The sequence below is a fragment of the Pseudorca crassidens genome, chromosome 11, assembly GCF_039906515.1.
Source record: "Pseudorca crassidens isolate mPseCra1 chromosome 11, mPseCra1.hap1, whole genome shotgun sequence".
Taxonomy (NCBI): domain Eukaryota; kingdom Metazoa; phylum Chordata; class Mammalia; order Artiodactyla; family Delphinidae; genus Pseudorca; species Pseudorca crassidens.
Window position 1 is genome coordinate 6894114 of NC_090306.1, and position 15817 is coordinate 6909930.

General features: G+C 39.4%; 1 protein-coding gene and 1 pseudogene across 6 annotated transcripts in view; one reads left to right on the forward strand and one right to left on the reverse strand.

Moving 5' to 3' along the window:
- Positions 1 to 8377, reverse strand: part of LOC137202709 (uncharacterized) — a 34364-nt pseudogene extending 25987 nt beyond the window's left edge.
- C3AR1 (complement C3a receptor 1) overlaps positions 1 to 15385 on the forward strand; it is a 20101-nt gene extending 4716 nt beyond the window's left edge. The window contains exons 2-4 of one of the 6 annotated variants that reach the window (XM_067695634.1): positions 283 to 580; positions 984 to 4471; positions 12030 to 15385. In XM_067695634.1, the coding sequence (XP_067551735.1) occupies positions 12037 to 13491 (1455 nt within the window). In that variant the 5' untranslated portion in view covers positions 283 to 580; positions 984 to 4471; positions 12030 to 12036 and the 3' untranslated portion in view covers positions 13492 to 15385. Of the gene's footprint in view, positions 1 to 282; positions 4472 to 7406; positions 7764 to 12029 lie in introns of those variants that run through there. The other 5 variants (XM_067695635.1, XM_067695636.1, XM_067695633.1 and 2 more) reach the window with 5 other exon arrangements.
- The last annotated feature ends 432 nt before the right edge of the window (positions 15386 to 15817 follow it).

A 15817-nucleotide genomic window follows, 5' to 3' on the forward strand; every position in this document is an offset into this window, starting at 1 on the left:
TACAAACATAACAGCTGCTTATACCTTATATTTAAATGTTTGCATGAGTAATTAGTATTCCTGTGCCTATTGGTTGAATTATAGTAAAGAGTAGCATTTATTAAGTACTAAGTACTGTTCTGCATGCTTGTGTGCATTATATTATTAATCCTAACAACAGATATGTACTATTGTTATCCTGCTGTGAAATTAAGTAATTATTGTCCACAGTCACAAGTGACAGACATAGATATGTGTCTCCAGGCCCGGGTCCTTAACCAATATGCAATTCTGCCCTAACAGCTCTATCCAGTGAATGGACAGAATATACAACTTTTGAGCTTCCCTGGTGGCGCAGTGATTGAGAGTCTGCCTGCCGATGCAGGGGACACGGGTTCGTGCCCCGGTCCGGGAGGATCCCACATGCCGCGGAGCGGCTAGGCCCGTGAGCCATGGCCGCTGAGCCTGCGCATCCGGAGCCCGTGCTCCGCAACGGGAGAGGCCACAACAGTGAGAGACCCGCGTACCAAAAAAAAAAAAAAAGAATATACAACTTTTAGCAAGTACAGTAGATCCTCCTCATTCATGGACTCCAATATCTGTGAGTTTGCCTATTTGCTTAAATTTATTTGTAACCCCCAAAGCAACATTCACAGTCACTCCCTAACATGCACAGGGTGGCAAAAAAATTTGAGTCACCTAGACAAGTACATCATCAGCTGAGGTCAATCCAGGTGGCGCTCTGCCTTCTTGTTTCATCTCTCTTATTGTAAACAAGCATCCTTTACACAGCCTATCTAGTGCCAAGTTTTTCACATTTTCGTACTTTTTGTTGGTGATTTTGCTGTTCAAAATGACCCCTAAGCATAGTGCTGGAGTGCTATATAGTGTCCATAAGCACAAGAAGGCTGAGCTATATATGTGTTAGTTCATCTTGTTTGGGCATGAATTATAGGGCTGTTGGCAGAGAGGTCAACGTTAATGAATCAACAATATAAAATAAGGTTTCCCAGGACGACCTTCAAGATGGCGGAGGAGTAAGACGTGGAGATCACCTTCCTCCCCACAAATACATCAGAAATACATCTACATGTGGAACAGCTCCTACAGAACACCCACTGAACACTGGCAGAAGACCTCAGACCTCCTAAAAGGCAAGAAACTCCCCATGTACCTGGGTAGGGCAAAAGAAAAAAGAAAAAACAGAGAAAAAGAATAGGGATGGGACCTGGACCTCTGGGAGGGAGCTGTGAAGGAGGAAAAGTTTCCACACACTAGGAAGCCCCTCAACTGGCAGAGACGGTGGGGCGGGGCGGGGGCAAGCTTCAGAGCCACGGAGGAGATCGCAGCAACAGGGGTGCAGAGGGCAAAAAAATTTGATCATTTGACCAAAATGCAGTGACCAGAGGCTGGCAGAACTCAACCCCATACATCCCCTAGCGTGGTCCAGTGTCTGCTAATCCAGTGTTCCTGGTGACATTATAGAACATAACTTCCACGAACATGGAGACAGTAGACCGGATTAAAATTCACAGGGCAGCATGGTGGCTAAGAGCATAGGCTCTGGAGGCCAGCTGTCTGGTTCTAAGTCTGCCATTTACATAGTGGTGTGAATTTGGATAACTCATTAGCCTCTTTGCATCTCAGTGTCCTTTTTGAAAATGAGGTACTAATATTAGTACCTATCTCATCATTCGGGTGTCGTTAGAGTTAAATAACATGCAGCCGATGAAGCACTCAGCACAGTGTCTGGTAGATGTCCTCAACGTGTAAGTTATCACTATTATTAATATTAATTTATATTTGAAACAAGAATGATCATGTTTGTTTAGGTAATTATAAACATAGACACATGCCGTTTTAGAATTTCAGAAGCTGCACAACAAAGAACATAATAACTAAAATGGAGTTACCATTCTAACACCATTTTTCCCTAAATGACTGACAAATATGGCCAGTGTAGAAAAAAACATTTCACCTGAAATGAGTATGCGTGCTACTGTGATTTATAATAGGAAATATATATATCTTGATCTGTGCCCCTGGCTCCTAAAGCCCTTGTAAATTCCTAGGTGACAAGAGCATTAGGAGCATCTTTTGTTCTAGTATTTGGTCACTGACCCCAGTTTCTGACACAAGGGAAACCCTTGTAATTTCCTGGTGATAGGAGTGTCTTTTGATCCAATGAGGTGACTGGGTGGGCTCTTGGATGGCTCCTGGATAAGGGCTCGGGAGAGACCAAGCCATGATTAGAAGCTTAGAATTTTCAGCCCCACCCCCCATGCTCTTGAGAAGGGAGAAGGACTGGAAATGAAGTTAATAATTGAACTTGCCTGTGTGATGAAGCCTCCAAAAAAATCGCAATAACATGGGGTTGAGAGAACTTCCAGTTTGGTGAACACATCCATGTACAGAAAGGGTGACACACCCCAACCCTACTGGAGACAGAAGCTCCTGCACTCAGGACCCTCCCAGATCTCGCCTTATGTAGCTCTTCATCCGGCTGTTCATCTGTGTCCTTTATCATATCCTTTAATAAACTGGTAAACCTAAATAAATGTTTCCCTGAGTCTGTGAGCCACTCTAGCAAATAATCGAATCCAAGGGGAAGAAAGTCATGGGAACCTCTGATTTGTAGCCAAGACAGAGAGAAGTTGTGGGTAACCTGGGGATCTACAACTTGCAATTGGCATCTGAAGTGGGGAGCAGTCTTGTGGAACTCAGCCCTTAACCTGTGGGATGTGATGCTATCTCCAGGTAGATAGTGTCAGAATTGAGTTAAATTGTAGGACACCCAGCTGATGTTGCAGAATTGTTTGATGTAGGGGGAAAAAACACACACATTTGGTGACCACAAGTGTCAGAAGTGAAGTATTCTGTGTGAAAGTAAAGGAGACACATGGGAGGTGGAGACCTGTGGTTTTCCCTGCACAGAAGGAAAAACTGGGTGGTTTTCAACCCAACATCATTTTGTATCACCACTTTCTTTGCCCACATTCTAGTGGAAATGAAACGGGGAAGAAAAGGCAAAGGATAAATGAAATGGAGAAGACATTTTCTAAATAATGCACAAATAGGATAGCTAACCTAAAAAATCCATCAAAATTTACTCAAAAATTTATCTACACTTAAAACATTTATGAGAGCCATCTACCCCTCGATAATCTTGAATTCTGTCCCCCCTACAAAATTTTCTTATGCCTTCTTATTAGATCAGATAAACACAAACTGAAACCTAGTCCCTGGTCCATTTTGGGTTTCATGGAACTAAAGTCACAAAGGGTGTTCATGAAACACTCAGTTTACTTCCCCTTCAATCTCCCTTCCTTGGCTGACTGCCGTGGATACCTATTATACTAGAAAATCAATCATCAATAAATCAATACAAGAAACAAAGTTTGCTAAATTTTCTTTAAACCACTCAGATTTGAATGATTCATCATGCCAAATTTGGCTGGATTCTTTCAAGATCCAGGCATCAGTTCATCAGATATTTGTTATTATGGTTGGATTAACAGTTTTTTGTTTGTTTTATTTTATTTACCTTTCGACTGAATTACTTTAATTTCTGGGTGACTTTGTTCTTCAGTTTGTGCTCCTTGTTTTATTATAACTATGTGCGTAATTAGGCAGCTATACTATAGGGAGTAGAGAGTGTGTCAGATCTACATCCCTGAGGGCTGTGGGTTAGAATTTGATTCGACAGAAAGGATGTAACTTAACAATGTAAAGGGAACATTCTGTAAATTATTTTCTAAGAGTCCAAGATGGGAGAATAGTTTTGATATGATAGGCAACTGGAAGCCACATTAGTTTTTTGACCTAGTAACTGCTAACATTTATTGAATGCTTATGTGCCAGCAGTGTCTTAAGTGCTTTGCATGTATTAATTTATTTACTCCTAGCAGTCCTATAGAGTAGGTACAGTGAATATTCCCCGACAGTCATTGCCCAGCCAGGAAAACAGAAACCATTGTAGGTATTTCAAACAAGGTATTTAATACAAGGACTTGGTTGCAAAAGTGTTGGAAGGACTAGAGGAATAAAGGGGGAGAAGATAATATAACTTCAGGAAGGTACTTCCCTAAAATGGGAAGAGAAATACTCACAGGGCTGTAGCTGCTGCTGAAACCAGTAATCCTGCCAGAGCCCACAGTTGCCCGCAGCTGCCAAGGTCACACCTGCCATCTGTGTTACAGAAACCCACCAGAGTGGTCTGCTGCTGAAGGAGCCAGAAAATAAATGATCCCCCTTTCAATCTGTCTCTTTTATATTTTAATATTTTTAATGTTTATTCTATTTTATGGTTTTGTTCTTTTATTTTTAAAACATATTTGCGAACTCTGCACAAACTAAACATCCATCAACGGAGGAATGGATAAAGAAGATGTGGTACATATATACAATGGAGTGTTACTCAGCCATAAAAAAGAATGACATGAGGCCATTTGAAGAGACATGGATGGACCTCGATATTGTCATACTGAGTGAAGTAAGTCAAACAGAGAAAGACAAATATCATATGATATCACTTATATGTGGAATCTAAAAAAATGGTACAAGTGAACCTATTTACAAAACAGAAATAGAGTCACAGATGTAGAAAACAAACTTATGGTTACCAGGGGGAAAGGGTGGGGAGGGATAAATTGGGGGATTGGGGTGGACATACGTACACTGCTATATATAAAATAGATAACTAATAAGGACCTACTGTATAGCACAATGAACTCTACTCAATACTCTGTAATGGCCTCTAGGGGAAAAGAATCTAAAGAAGAGTGAATACATGTATATGTAGAACTGATTCACTTTGCTGTACAGCAGAAATGAACACAATATTGTATATCAACCATACTCCAATAAAAATTAATCTCAAGAAAAAGAATCAAATGCAATGATTCCCTTTTCTCTTCACTTTCCAAGAGCACATGAACATGCCCCTCTGGCAGAGCCTAGGCAGACCCTGCCTGAGAGGCAGTCTCGGAAATGCAGTACCCAGGCTTCACTTAGAGAAATAATAAGGAAGAATGGGAATGGGCCTGAGTATCAATAAATAAAACCTGACACAATCCCTGTTTTGCAGGTGAGGAAATGAAAACACAGAGTCTGAAAAATTCCTGTGCAGCCACACAATTAGTGGCAGAGCTGGGATTCAAGCTCAGGCTCTACGCATCTTCTATTGCTCCCTGTGTGCTTTTTACTCCAGCCAGACCACTTTACCTGTGTCGTTCACTCACGCTGGGCTTCCCTCCACCTTAATGTGTGTTTTCCCCCTACTTGAAATGGGAGAATTATAGATTGTTAGATGTAAAAGAAACCTTAAAGATCACGCAAGCCAACCCTTTAATTTTACATCTAAGAAAAAAATTCTAGGTCAAGCATCCAGCCCAAGGTCAAGTATTTAGTTATGATTAAAACTAGAACTCAGATTCCTAATCTAGAGCAGTTTTCACAAGAATGTTCTTCCATGAAAATTTCCCAGCTAATTCTAACCTCCACCAGGTTCATCAGATTTGTCCTTTGCTAACTAGCCGTAGCATTGGTCTATGTCATCCATAGTTTTTGGCATTTGGTTATTTTTTCACTTAGAGTATATTTATACTTGGTCTAATAATGAATCTAATCATTTTTCGTCAAAGTCCTTAAGGACAGAAACTTTGTCATATGTTTATTTTTAATTCTCTCAGACAGAGCAGGCTAGAGATTATACAATTCTAAAATTTTTATTTCGGCCAAATGACTACAGATTTCCATCATTGAAAATGTAGAATTAATCAGTGACTCATAACATGTTTTAATATGGCTGTGTTTGCAACATATATTCAAAATTTCACTCTTGCCAAAGCATTTGATCTCTGCTTAGAAACTTGTAATTAGATATTAAAAAGGAACAAAACAGAAGAGAATCACATAAATTCCCCCCAAGTTTTCCACATTACACCATAAAACTAGTACTTTATAAGAAGCGACAGAAGCCATCTAGAAATAGGAGCCCTATTCACAAGGTGTTTTCAGTAATTTCCTTCCTGATCTGAAAATCCAAGTAATACAGCTGGAAGTTCTCCAACTGGTTTTAATTGCTGTATAATCTTTAGAGAAAGAGGCATCAGTAAAACTGGATCCACACCAGAAACAACTTTAAAGACTCAAATTAATTCTTTGAATTATATTCAAAAGCCAACATCCTTTTCAACCAAACTTTCATTCATTCATTCATTGGTGCCCCAGACATGTATTATTCCAGGCATGGTAGTAGGCTCTGGAGATAGGCACAAACTCTTGGTCTAGTAGGGCAGAGAGACAGATAAATTATTTTATAGCACTATTAGTGTCTGTCAAATTTCTACCCAGCCTTAAAGCCCAGCTCAAGTGTTATCTCTTCAGTGCATTATCTTCATGTTTGTTTCAGTGAGAATGTCTTTCCCTCTTCCATGTTCCCAGGACTACCCTGCTAGCAGCCCTTACTCAATTATAATTGTATATTTACATCTTTCATTGCTTCTGCATCTCCTACAGTGCAAAGTATAATGTCTATATTAAGAGCAGAGTACTTGTTTATGATACTGAACTTAATGATAAAGACCTTACCTTTTGCAAATGGAATAGATACCCTCGCCACCGTTGATGGAAGTGTAAATTGGTGGAGTCTCTTTAGTGGGAAATGCCATACCTTTCAAAAATGTAAATTCACATACATAGATTTAACAATTACAGTCCTAGGAAACTATTCTACAGAAATTTTCATAGATATGTAGAATGCAAGAGTACTCATTGAAACATTGTTTATAACTGTTTTAAAATTTGATAAAAACAGAATATCCATGAAAAGGGGAATAATTGACTAAATGGTATAATATAGACTAATTTAAAAAGTGTGATGTGGGGACTTCCCTGGTGGTCCAGTGGTTAAGACTCTGCACTTCCACTGCAGGGGGTAGGGGTTCAATCCCTGGTCGGGGAACTAAGATTCCCACATGCCCTGAAATGGCCCAAAAAATAATAATAATAAAGATAGTAAAAGTAAACAGCTTGTCACCTCTTTCTAGAGAAGTCCCATAATTCTTGAAGAACCTGCCCAGACCTTATTTCTACCTTAAGACTTTCCTAGATTGCCCCAGGCTAAATACACCCCTACATGTTATTTTCTACTCTTTTACTTCTACTGCTATTTCTATCATTATAGTCTGAATTGTATTACAGGTGTTTTTTGTTGTTGTTGTATGGGTACATACTCTCACCAGACTGTGAATCTCTAGAGATTAGAACATAGTTTAATTCATCTGATTTTTGCACGACAAACTTCTTTGACACATATTAAGCATATAAGAGATATTACTTGAAATTCATTACATGGGGTTGTGCAGGTCATTCCCCCCAGTTACTCCCCACCCCCAGTCTCACATACCATAGGATCATTTTTGTGCATTTCCAAAACAAAGCAAATCCAAAAACCTATAAAGTGGGAAGCTGATGTAAAAAGTACTCTCTCTCTAAGCATACTCTGTGTCCTGCAGAAAATTTTTGAGAACCATGCTCTCCCACTTCTGTTTTTCTTACTTTTCTTACATGAAACATTTAGAAATGACTCACTTTGAAACTCTTTCTGTGGAGTCAGATAGTTGTCAAAAGTGTTGGGTTTCATTTATCATCAGAAACGAAGAGAGAGAGGAAAGAGGAGGTGCTCAGCAAATTTCCTAAACATACTTGACTGTGGTCAAGACAGGACTTGTGGAGACCTCCAGATCCATGCTGAAGTCTTCAGCTACTGTCTCGGGTTTTTGGTAAGGAAACCTAGATACACCTGAAGACTTGTGCCCAGCTTGTTTTGCTCATTATTGATAATGGTTTGAGAGTCATTATTTTCTATTTCTCCTTATTCCTTCCCCAACTGTTATTTCTTTTGCTTTATTCCCATGTCCACCTTTTTCTTTTTCTAAATATTCCACATTCTATTTACCTCTGTTCTTAATATTTTCATTCTGGAACTAATATTGAATTTTTACATCATTTTTCCCTGTCTTAAACTGGCTGTTTCTCCTTCTCACCTTTGATTCCAGCTTTCTCCAATAGTTTTGTTTTCCAAATCATCGATTGCCTATTTTTTCTTTTTCTTTTTAATAAATTTATTTATTTTGGGCTGCATTGGGTCTTTGTTGCTGTGCGTGGGCTTTCTCTAGTTGCAGCGAGCAGGGGCTACTCTTCACTGCGGTGCGCAGGCTTCTCCTTGCGGTGGCTTCTCTTGTTGCAGAGCACAGGATCTAGGCGCGTGGGCTTCAGGTGGGCTCAGTAGTTGTGGCTCGTGGGCTCTAGAGCGCATGCTCAGTAGTTGTGGCGCACGGGCTTTGTTGCTCTGCGGCATATGGGATCTTCCCAGACCAGGGCTCGAACACGTGTCCCCTGCATTGGCAGGTGGATTCTTAACCCCTGCACAACCAGGGAAGCCCCTGCCTAGTTTTTCTTAATATATATATATTTTTTCCTCATTCCATTTCTCCTATTTATTTATTTTGCTCATTCCTTATTGCTACTGATTCTGTCATCATATCATTAGTCCTGATTCTGGAATCTATTTTTCTTTCCCTATCATAGTTGAATTTTGGTTTCAGGAGTTTACTTATCTTTTTAATTACTTGTTGGTCAATTCAGTATTGAAAACTAAAAAAAATGTTGAGGTACTTTTCAGCCAACACACTTGTTGAAATATAAAATGTTATCTTGCCCAGAAAGATTTTTAAGATTCTGATTCATATATACTTTCATTTCAAGACAGATACTATGTAATATTTAAAATATAGCTCACGCCAGATGACTCAATTTCTTTGTATTGGAGTTTTGCTCTTTTCAATCGTTATCACTTCCTTATTATTCTTTATTATTGTGCGGCTCTTGGTGCCTTTCCCTTTATTAGCAATACCAAAGGCTTTTCAGTTATGTGATTATTTGTAGTAAAAAGAGTATTGGTCTGACAGTCATTGGACCAAGGATATGACAACCCTCCTAGTTGTGAATATGTGAATATGTAAAAGTCCCCTAGTTTGCTGAGTTTCAGTGTCCAAAACTACAAAATAAAAATAGAGACAAGAAGAGATGATTGCTAACTTTCCTTTCAGTCCTAGAATTCTATGACTATCGGTCTCTCAATATTTTATGGGTCTATGCGTGAATATGTGTGTAGGACAATGGATCAGGTTAGCTGCCACACACAAAAGCGAAGGAAGTGACCCTGACAGGACTTGAATATTGGAATAAGCAAGGTTACCGAACGGAGAATGAGAATCACTTCTTTTTTAGTATTTTGTTGTCTTAGTTATTTTAACTTCTGCTAATCCCTATGGCAGCTTGTAAACTCAGCAGAACAGCTTCAAGTCACACAGTATTTTGGACTTCTACAAAAGGAAACATAAAATGCTGTTACAGCCAGTAAGAATTAGGAACTGGAAAACAAAAAAGGAAGTTAGAAGAGACAGCATCCTTACTGGATTAAATGGACAAGCATAAGAATTTTTCACTTAGTTGAAAAAGAAAAAAAGTTAACCCCCAAAATGAGCATCTATCCATTCAAGTAATCTTTAATTGTGCTAAATTCTGTGGAACGAGCATTTAGGAACAAGATTCTTTTTTACCATTATGAAACTTAAGGCCAGAATGATAGATAAGACAGCCACAAAAAGAATTATAGTACAAGATGAAATGCGTCATTGCACAGAGAATATGAAAAGAAGTTCAACCCCCCACACACACCCAAAAATAGGAGGCTGAAGAAGTAGATTATGACTGGGATTATAAGAGAAGTTTCAAGGAAGATATATGTGAGCTTGATCTTAAAGAATGGCTAGGATTTCAACAGATAGAGATTAAGAATGGAGGAAAGAGGAGGTTAAGGTGGAGGATATAATTCCATAGAGAAGTAAACAGCATAGCCAAGGAATAGAAAATGGTATTGACTTGGAATAGTGAGTTGTTCAGGAAAGCTATAAAGTAGGGTATGTTTATGGGAATGTTGAAAATCAGGGAAGGGTAATGTCACAGAGGCCAAGAGAAGAAAGTGTTAAGAAGCCAGTGTATCAAATGACATGGATATTGTGGAGGATAAAGACAGAGAAAAAGATGCTTGGGTTTGTTATCTAGAGTTAGTTTTAGCAGCATGATGGGGCAGAAGACCAATTACAAAGGGTTGTGAAGTGAGTGGTGAGAACAACAGACCCCAAAACAAGCCAGTATCCTTGAAGAAGAGAAACAATGCTACATTAAGAGACTTAAGAAACATCCTGATGCAGTGTGATCCTAGACTGGATATAATTGTTGACAAATCAGGTGTAAAGGATTGTTTTGGGGACAGCTGGAAAAAATGGATAAAGTCTGAGTATTCCTTACGCTACAATCTTACTGTATAATGTGGAGACTGCTAACTGATAAAAGTGTAAAAGAAAGCAGTTTATATAAAACAATATGCATTTACACCCATGTTCATAGCAGCATTATCCACAGTAGCTACAATGTGGAAGCAACTCAAATATCCATCGACAGATGAATGGATAAACAACATGTGGTACATCCATACAGTGGAATATTATTCAGTCTTAAAAAGGGAGACAATTCTGACACACACTACAACATGGATGAAACTTGAGGACATTTTGCCAAGTGAAATAAGCCAGTTACAAAAAGACAAATGCTGTAGGATTACATTTATATGAGGTATCTAGAGGAGTCAAATGCATAGAAACTGAAAGTAGGATGGTGATCGCCAGGGGCTGCGGGGAAAGGGAAGTGAGGAGTTGTTTTCTAATAGGTATAGAGTTTCAGGTTTACAAGATGAGAAAGTTCTAAAAATTGGCTGCACAATAATGTAAATATACCTAACACTACTGAACTGTACACTTAAAAATAGTTAAGATGGTAAGTTTTATGTTATATGTATTTTACCACAATTTAAAAAAATTTTAAACCAATATGCACAGTATAATCTAATTTTGTTAAATTTTGCTTAACAAAAAATATACATACATATAGTATACATGTATGTATGTGAAAAAAGATCCAGAAGGATGTAAATTAAGATACTAAAATAGTAATCCCTGACTAGTGGTATATGACATTTTTATTTTCTTATATTTGCTTGCTTATGTTTTCTAAGTTTCTTCATGAATGATTTCTTTTTTTGTTTTATTTTGTTTTGTTGGCCATGCCAAGTGGCTTGCGAGATCTTAATTCCCCGACCAGGGGTGGAACCTGCGCCTCTTTCAGTGGAAGTGTGGAGTCATAACCCCTTGACCGCCAGGGAATTCCCTATCTCCGTGAATGATTTCTGTCTCTGCAATAATTAAGCTATTTTTCTCGAGTTGTACTCATAAAAAACAAATAAGAAAGAAATGATGAGTGGTAAGGAAATCAACGCAAAGAGGGAAAACAACTCTTGATAAATTTGACAGCAAAAGGAAAAAATGAGGTTGTATCTAAAAGACATGACTGAGGGAATTCCCTGGTGGTCCAGGGGTTAGGATTCTGAGCTTTCACTGCCGAGGGCCTGGGTTTGACCCCTAGTCGGGGAACTAGGATCCCACAGGCGGTGCAGGGCACGGCCAAAAAAGAAAAAAAATTTTTTAATTTTATTGAAGTATAGTTGATTTACCATGTTGTGTTCATTTCTACTGTACAGCAAAATGACTCAGCTATAAATATATATTCTTTTCCATTATGGTTTATCACAGATATTGAATATAGTTCCCTGTGCTCTACTGTAGGACCTTGTTGTTTATCCATCCTATATATACACTAGTTTGCATCTGCTAATCCCAAACTCCCAATACTCCCCTCCCCCACCACCCCCTTTGGCAACCACAGGTCTGTTCTCTATGTCAATATAGTAGATTTTAGATTGTCTTTCAGAGAATGTTTTTGTGTAATCCAATGTGAAGTCAGAAAATAAAACTAAAACAGTGTGAGGGTCTTTGTGACTCTACATCTTTATGTGGGGAGGTTAGAATTCTAAGAATATGCATTTTTTTAAGTTAGTTTTAACATTTTTGTTTATATTTTTATAAAAGTTTAGCAATGGAGTCTTTCTCTGCTGAGACCAATTCAACTGACGTACCATCACAGCCCTGGGATGAACCCCAAGTAATCCTCTCCATGGTCATTCTCAGTTTCACTTTCCTACTGGGATTGCCAGGCAACGGGCTGGTGCTGTGGGTGGCTGGCCTAAAGATGCAACGAAGTGTGAGCACCGTTTGGTTTCTCCATCTCACCTTGGCTGACTTTCTCTGCTGCCTCTCCCTGCCCTTCTCCCTGGTTCACTTGGCTCTCCAAGGAAGCTGGCCCTACGGCTGGTTCCTATGCAAGCTCATCCCCTCCACCATTGTCCTCAACATGTTTGCCAGCGTCTTCCTGCTGACCGCCATTAGCCTGGACCGCTGTCTTTTGGTACTCAAGCCAATCTGGTGCCAGAATCATCGCAACGTGGGGGCAGCCTTAACTATCTGTGGATGTATCTGGGTGGTGGCTTTTGTAATGTGCATACCTGTGTTCATATACCGGGAAACATTCACTATAGACAACCATAGTATGTGTGGCTACAATTTTGGTCTCTACAGATCATTAGATTATTCAGACTTCAACTTTGATCTACTGGAAAACGGGTCTCTTGACAACTCCATTGTTGAGCTGCCTGAAGAAATGGATGATAGGTTAGATTCTTTCTCTCAACAAACAAATGCTTGTCCCTGGGCAGCCACTGCTGGCCTCTGTTCTCAAATATCTCAAAGAACTTCTGGACATTCACTCCCTACGGATTCAGCTAGATTATCTGTTCAACATCCATATTATAATGTATTTAAACCAGCTGATGAGCTCTCAGCTACAATCCCCAGTGATTTTCCCATTGAAGATCACAGAACTAACCCACTGGAGAACTCTGATGCTTTTCTTCCTGCTGATTTAGACCTTTTCGCTAGTGCCTCCGGCAACTCCTCATACACATCGGAGCTATTGGAAGATTTCCAGGATGATGATTTCGGCCAATTTGCATATGGCCATCAAGTGCCAGCACCCCAGGTAGCAATAACCATCACTAGGCTAGTGCTGGGTTTCCTGTTACCCTTTATCCTCATGGTGGCCTGTTACAGCCTCATTCTCTTCCGAATGCGTTGGAGCCGCTTCACCAAGTCTCGGAGCAAAACCTTGAGAGTGGCTATGGTTGTGGTGGCTGTCTTCCTCGTCTGCTGGGCTCCGTACCACATTGTTGGAACCCTCTTACTGTTTATTGACCCAGAAACTCCCTTTGGGGAAGCTCTGTTGTCCTGGGACCATGTGTCTCTTGCTTTAGCATCTGCCAATAGTTGCTTCAATCCCTTCCTCTATGCCCTTCTGGGGAAAGATTTTAGGAAAAAAGCAAAACAGTCCATGCAGGGAATTCTGGAGGCAGCTTTCAGTGAGGACTTGACACACTCTACCAGCTGCCCCCCAAACAAAGTCTCTTTGGAAAAAAACAGTATCAGTACAGTTGTGTGAAAATATGGAGCAGCTGACCCAACCAGAGGTTCTTAGGCATTCACCCAGCGCATCATATTTCTAAAAAGACGACAGAGATAGGGAGCAGGGGATTTCAGAAACTGTCAGAGAATCAATCCAGAGGGTCTTAAAGTGTGGTCCCAGACTAGTGGCATCGGTATCACCTGGAAAGTTGATAGAAATACAAATTCTCCAGCCCCACCAGAGACTTGCTGAATCAGTCTCTGGGGGTGGGGCTCAGACAGTGTTTTCCCAAGCTCCCTTGTTTCGGATGAATGCTAAATTTGGGAAGCATTGTAAAAATTAGTCTATTTCTATCTCAAACAAAGCCACGTGAAATAAATGCGAAGGCAGTCTCCTTTAAAATGTTTCCATCATTAAATTTCTTTCTAATTTCCTTCCAGATTCAAGTTAAAACCATTTCTTCTAGTCCTACCTGAGTGAAAGGTGATCATTTATTCTATGGCTTTGTTGTGGTGATGGTGGTGGTGATAGTTTTAAATGAAAAAAAAAAAGGTGCAAAAAGAAAGTCTATAAAAACAAGGAGTTATGAGTCTGAGTCTGGAGCAGAGTACAATGCCAGATGCCTGCAACTTGGAATACTCCTGGATACAGGACGTAGGAATTCTGAGTTTCCATTATTACAACTAAATAAGCGTCTATTGTGTAAAGACAGACTACTTAGGCATCTAAAGACTTTCTCATGAAACAGTATGTAAGCCACAGTTCGGGGAGTTCTCTCTTCCCTCTGTTTGCTCTATCTGCCTATTGATAGAATCATCTCTCTTTCATTCCTTTTCTTAAGCTCCTTAATTCCCTTATTCCTCCCCTGCCTCTAAATCTTCTTCCAGACTTTATGCCTCTAATAACCAATAGTTTCATAAGATGCAAATTACTCCCCTCCTCTAGCTCCACATTGGTACTTTCCAAGAAACTCATTTCAAATGAAAGGAGAAAGATGGTGGAGGATAGGGCAGCAATTCTTGAATTCACTGCAATGTAACTGAGTACCCTCTGGGCACGTTATCCAACTTTAAAAGAAAACATGACTGTAGGTGTGTATCTTTCATGCCGTAATTACCAGATATATCTTCGGGTTTTTTTTTTTAATTAATCTTTATCTTTACCAAAGTAATACATGCACATAACTTAAAGAGAACCTAAGGCTCATAATGAAATCTAACAGGTTTCCTGCCCCACTCTGCCCAGCCCCTCCTTCCTCCCACTCCCACTTCCCAGGGATAACCTTTGAAACGATTTTAGATGTTTCCTCTGATATTCACCATGATAGTTCTAAGTCATGACCTTATGCTGCTAAGTTTTCGTAGACGTGATAAAATGACTTCTTGTTTTGAAAGACGACGATTTTTATCCAAACACATTCATATTTTTTGTTTATTCAGCATCCCAATATTCATTACCCATCATCCTTTAAATTTGTTCACGATCACACATTTTCTTCTACTTTGTCGACCCATTCCAACCCCCCTTCTCTTTCTCTTTCTTTCATTTTTTTCAGAAAACATTAGTAAACCCCCATCACCTCATTTTTCTCTGTATATAAAGTTTTATGTGTTAAACCTCTAAATTTTCAGGTTTTGTTTGTACTACAACATAGCCTCATCTGTGTACAGTGATTTAATCTGAAAAATAGAAAATGAGATGTCTTAGACTTTACAAGGCACTATCCTTTGTTCAGTGGTTGAGGGGAGGGTCTGGACTACAAATAAGTTATAAAGTACTATGTGGGAAAAGTGTCAAATCACTAGGAATGCTTTCAGTTGTGCAGTAATGATATCTGACATGATGTGAGATTTGCCATGCTACCTTCCAATTTAATCTGATCATATATTTGATGTGAATAAATGCTTTATTTCTGAATGTTTCCTTGCAAGGCTGAGAGATTCATGGATCCTTTTAATTGTTTGACTCTCAGAATATATCATAACCTCTAAACATACGGCAAATATAAATCTCATAGTGGGTAGCTGTAGGCTTACTATAATGATGATTAGCTGGGCTTCTGGAAATTCCAACATTTCTCATGGGACCCTGGGTATAAGTCCCTAACTTCTAGGGTTACTGTATAGGATACCAGGGTGAATGATTCTGGCATAGTTATAAAGATTCAATAGTTCAATAGTTGACATTTCTGGACTCCTTTTGCGAGTTCTATTTACCCTGGAAATGTATTCTGAAGAAATCCCTACCATTGGAATTCCCTCATTTCCAATGAAAAACTCTGGCGAGTACCTGTAAGTGTTCACTGGGAGTCCCAGAGGGGGACCCAAGTCTTCCTCAAATTGTAGGATCTTTAATCTTTACA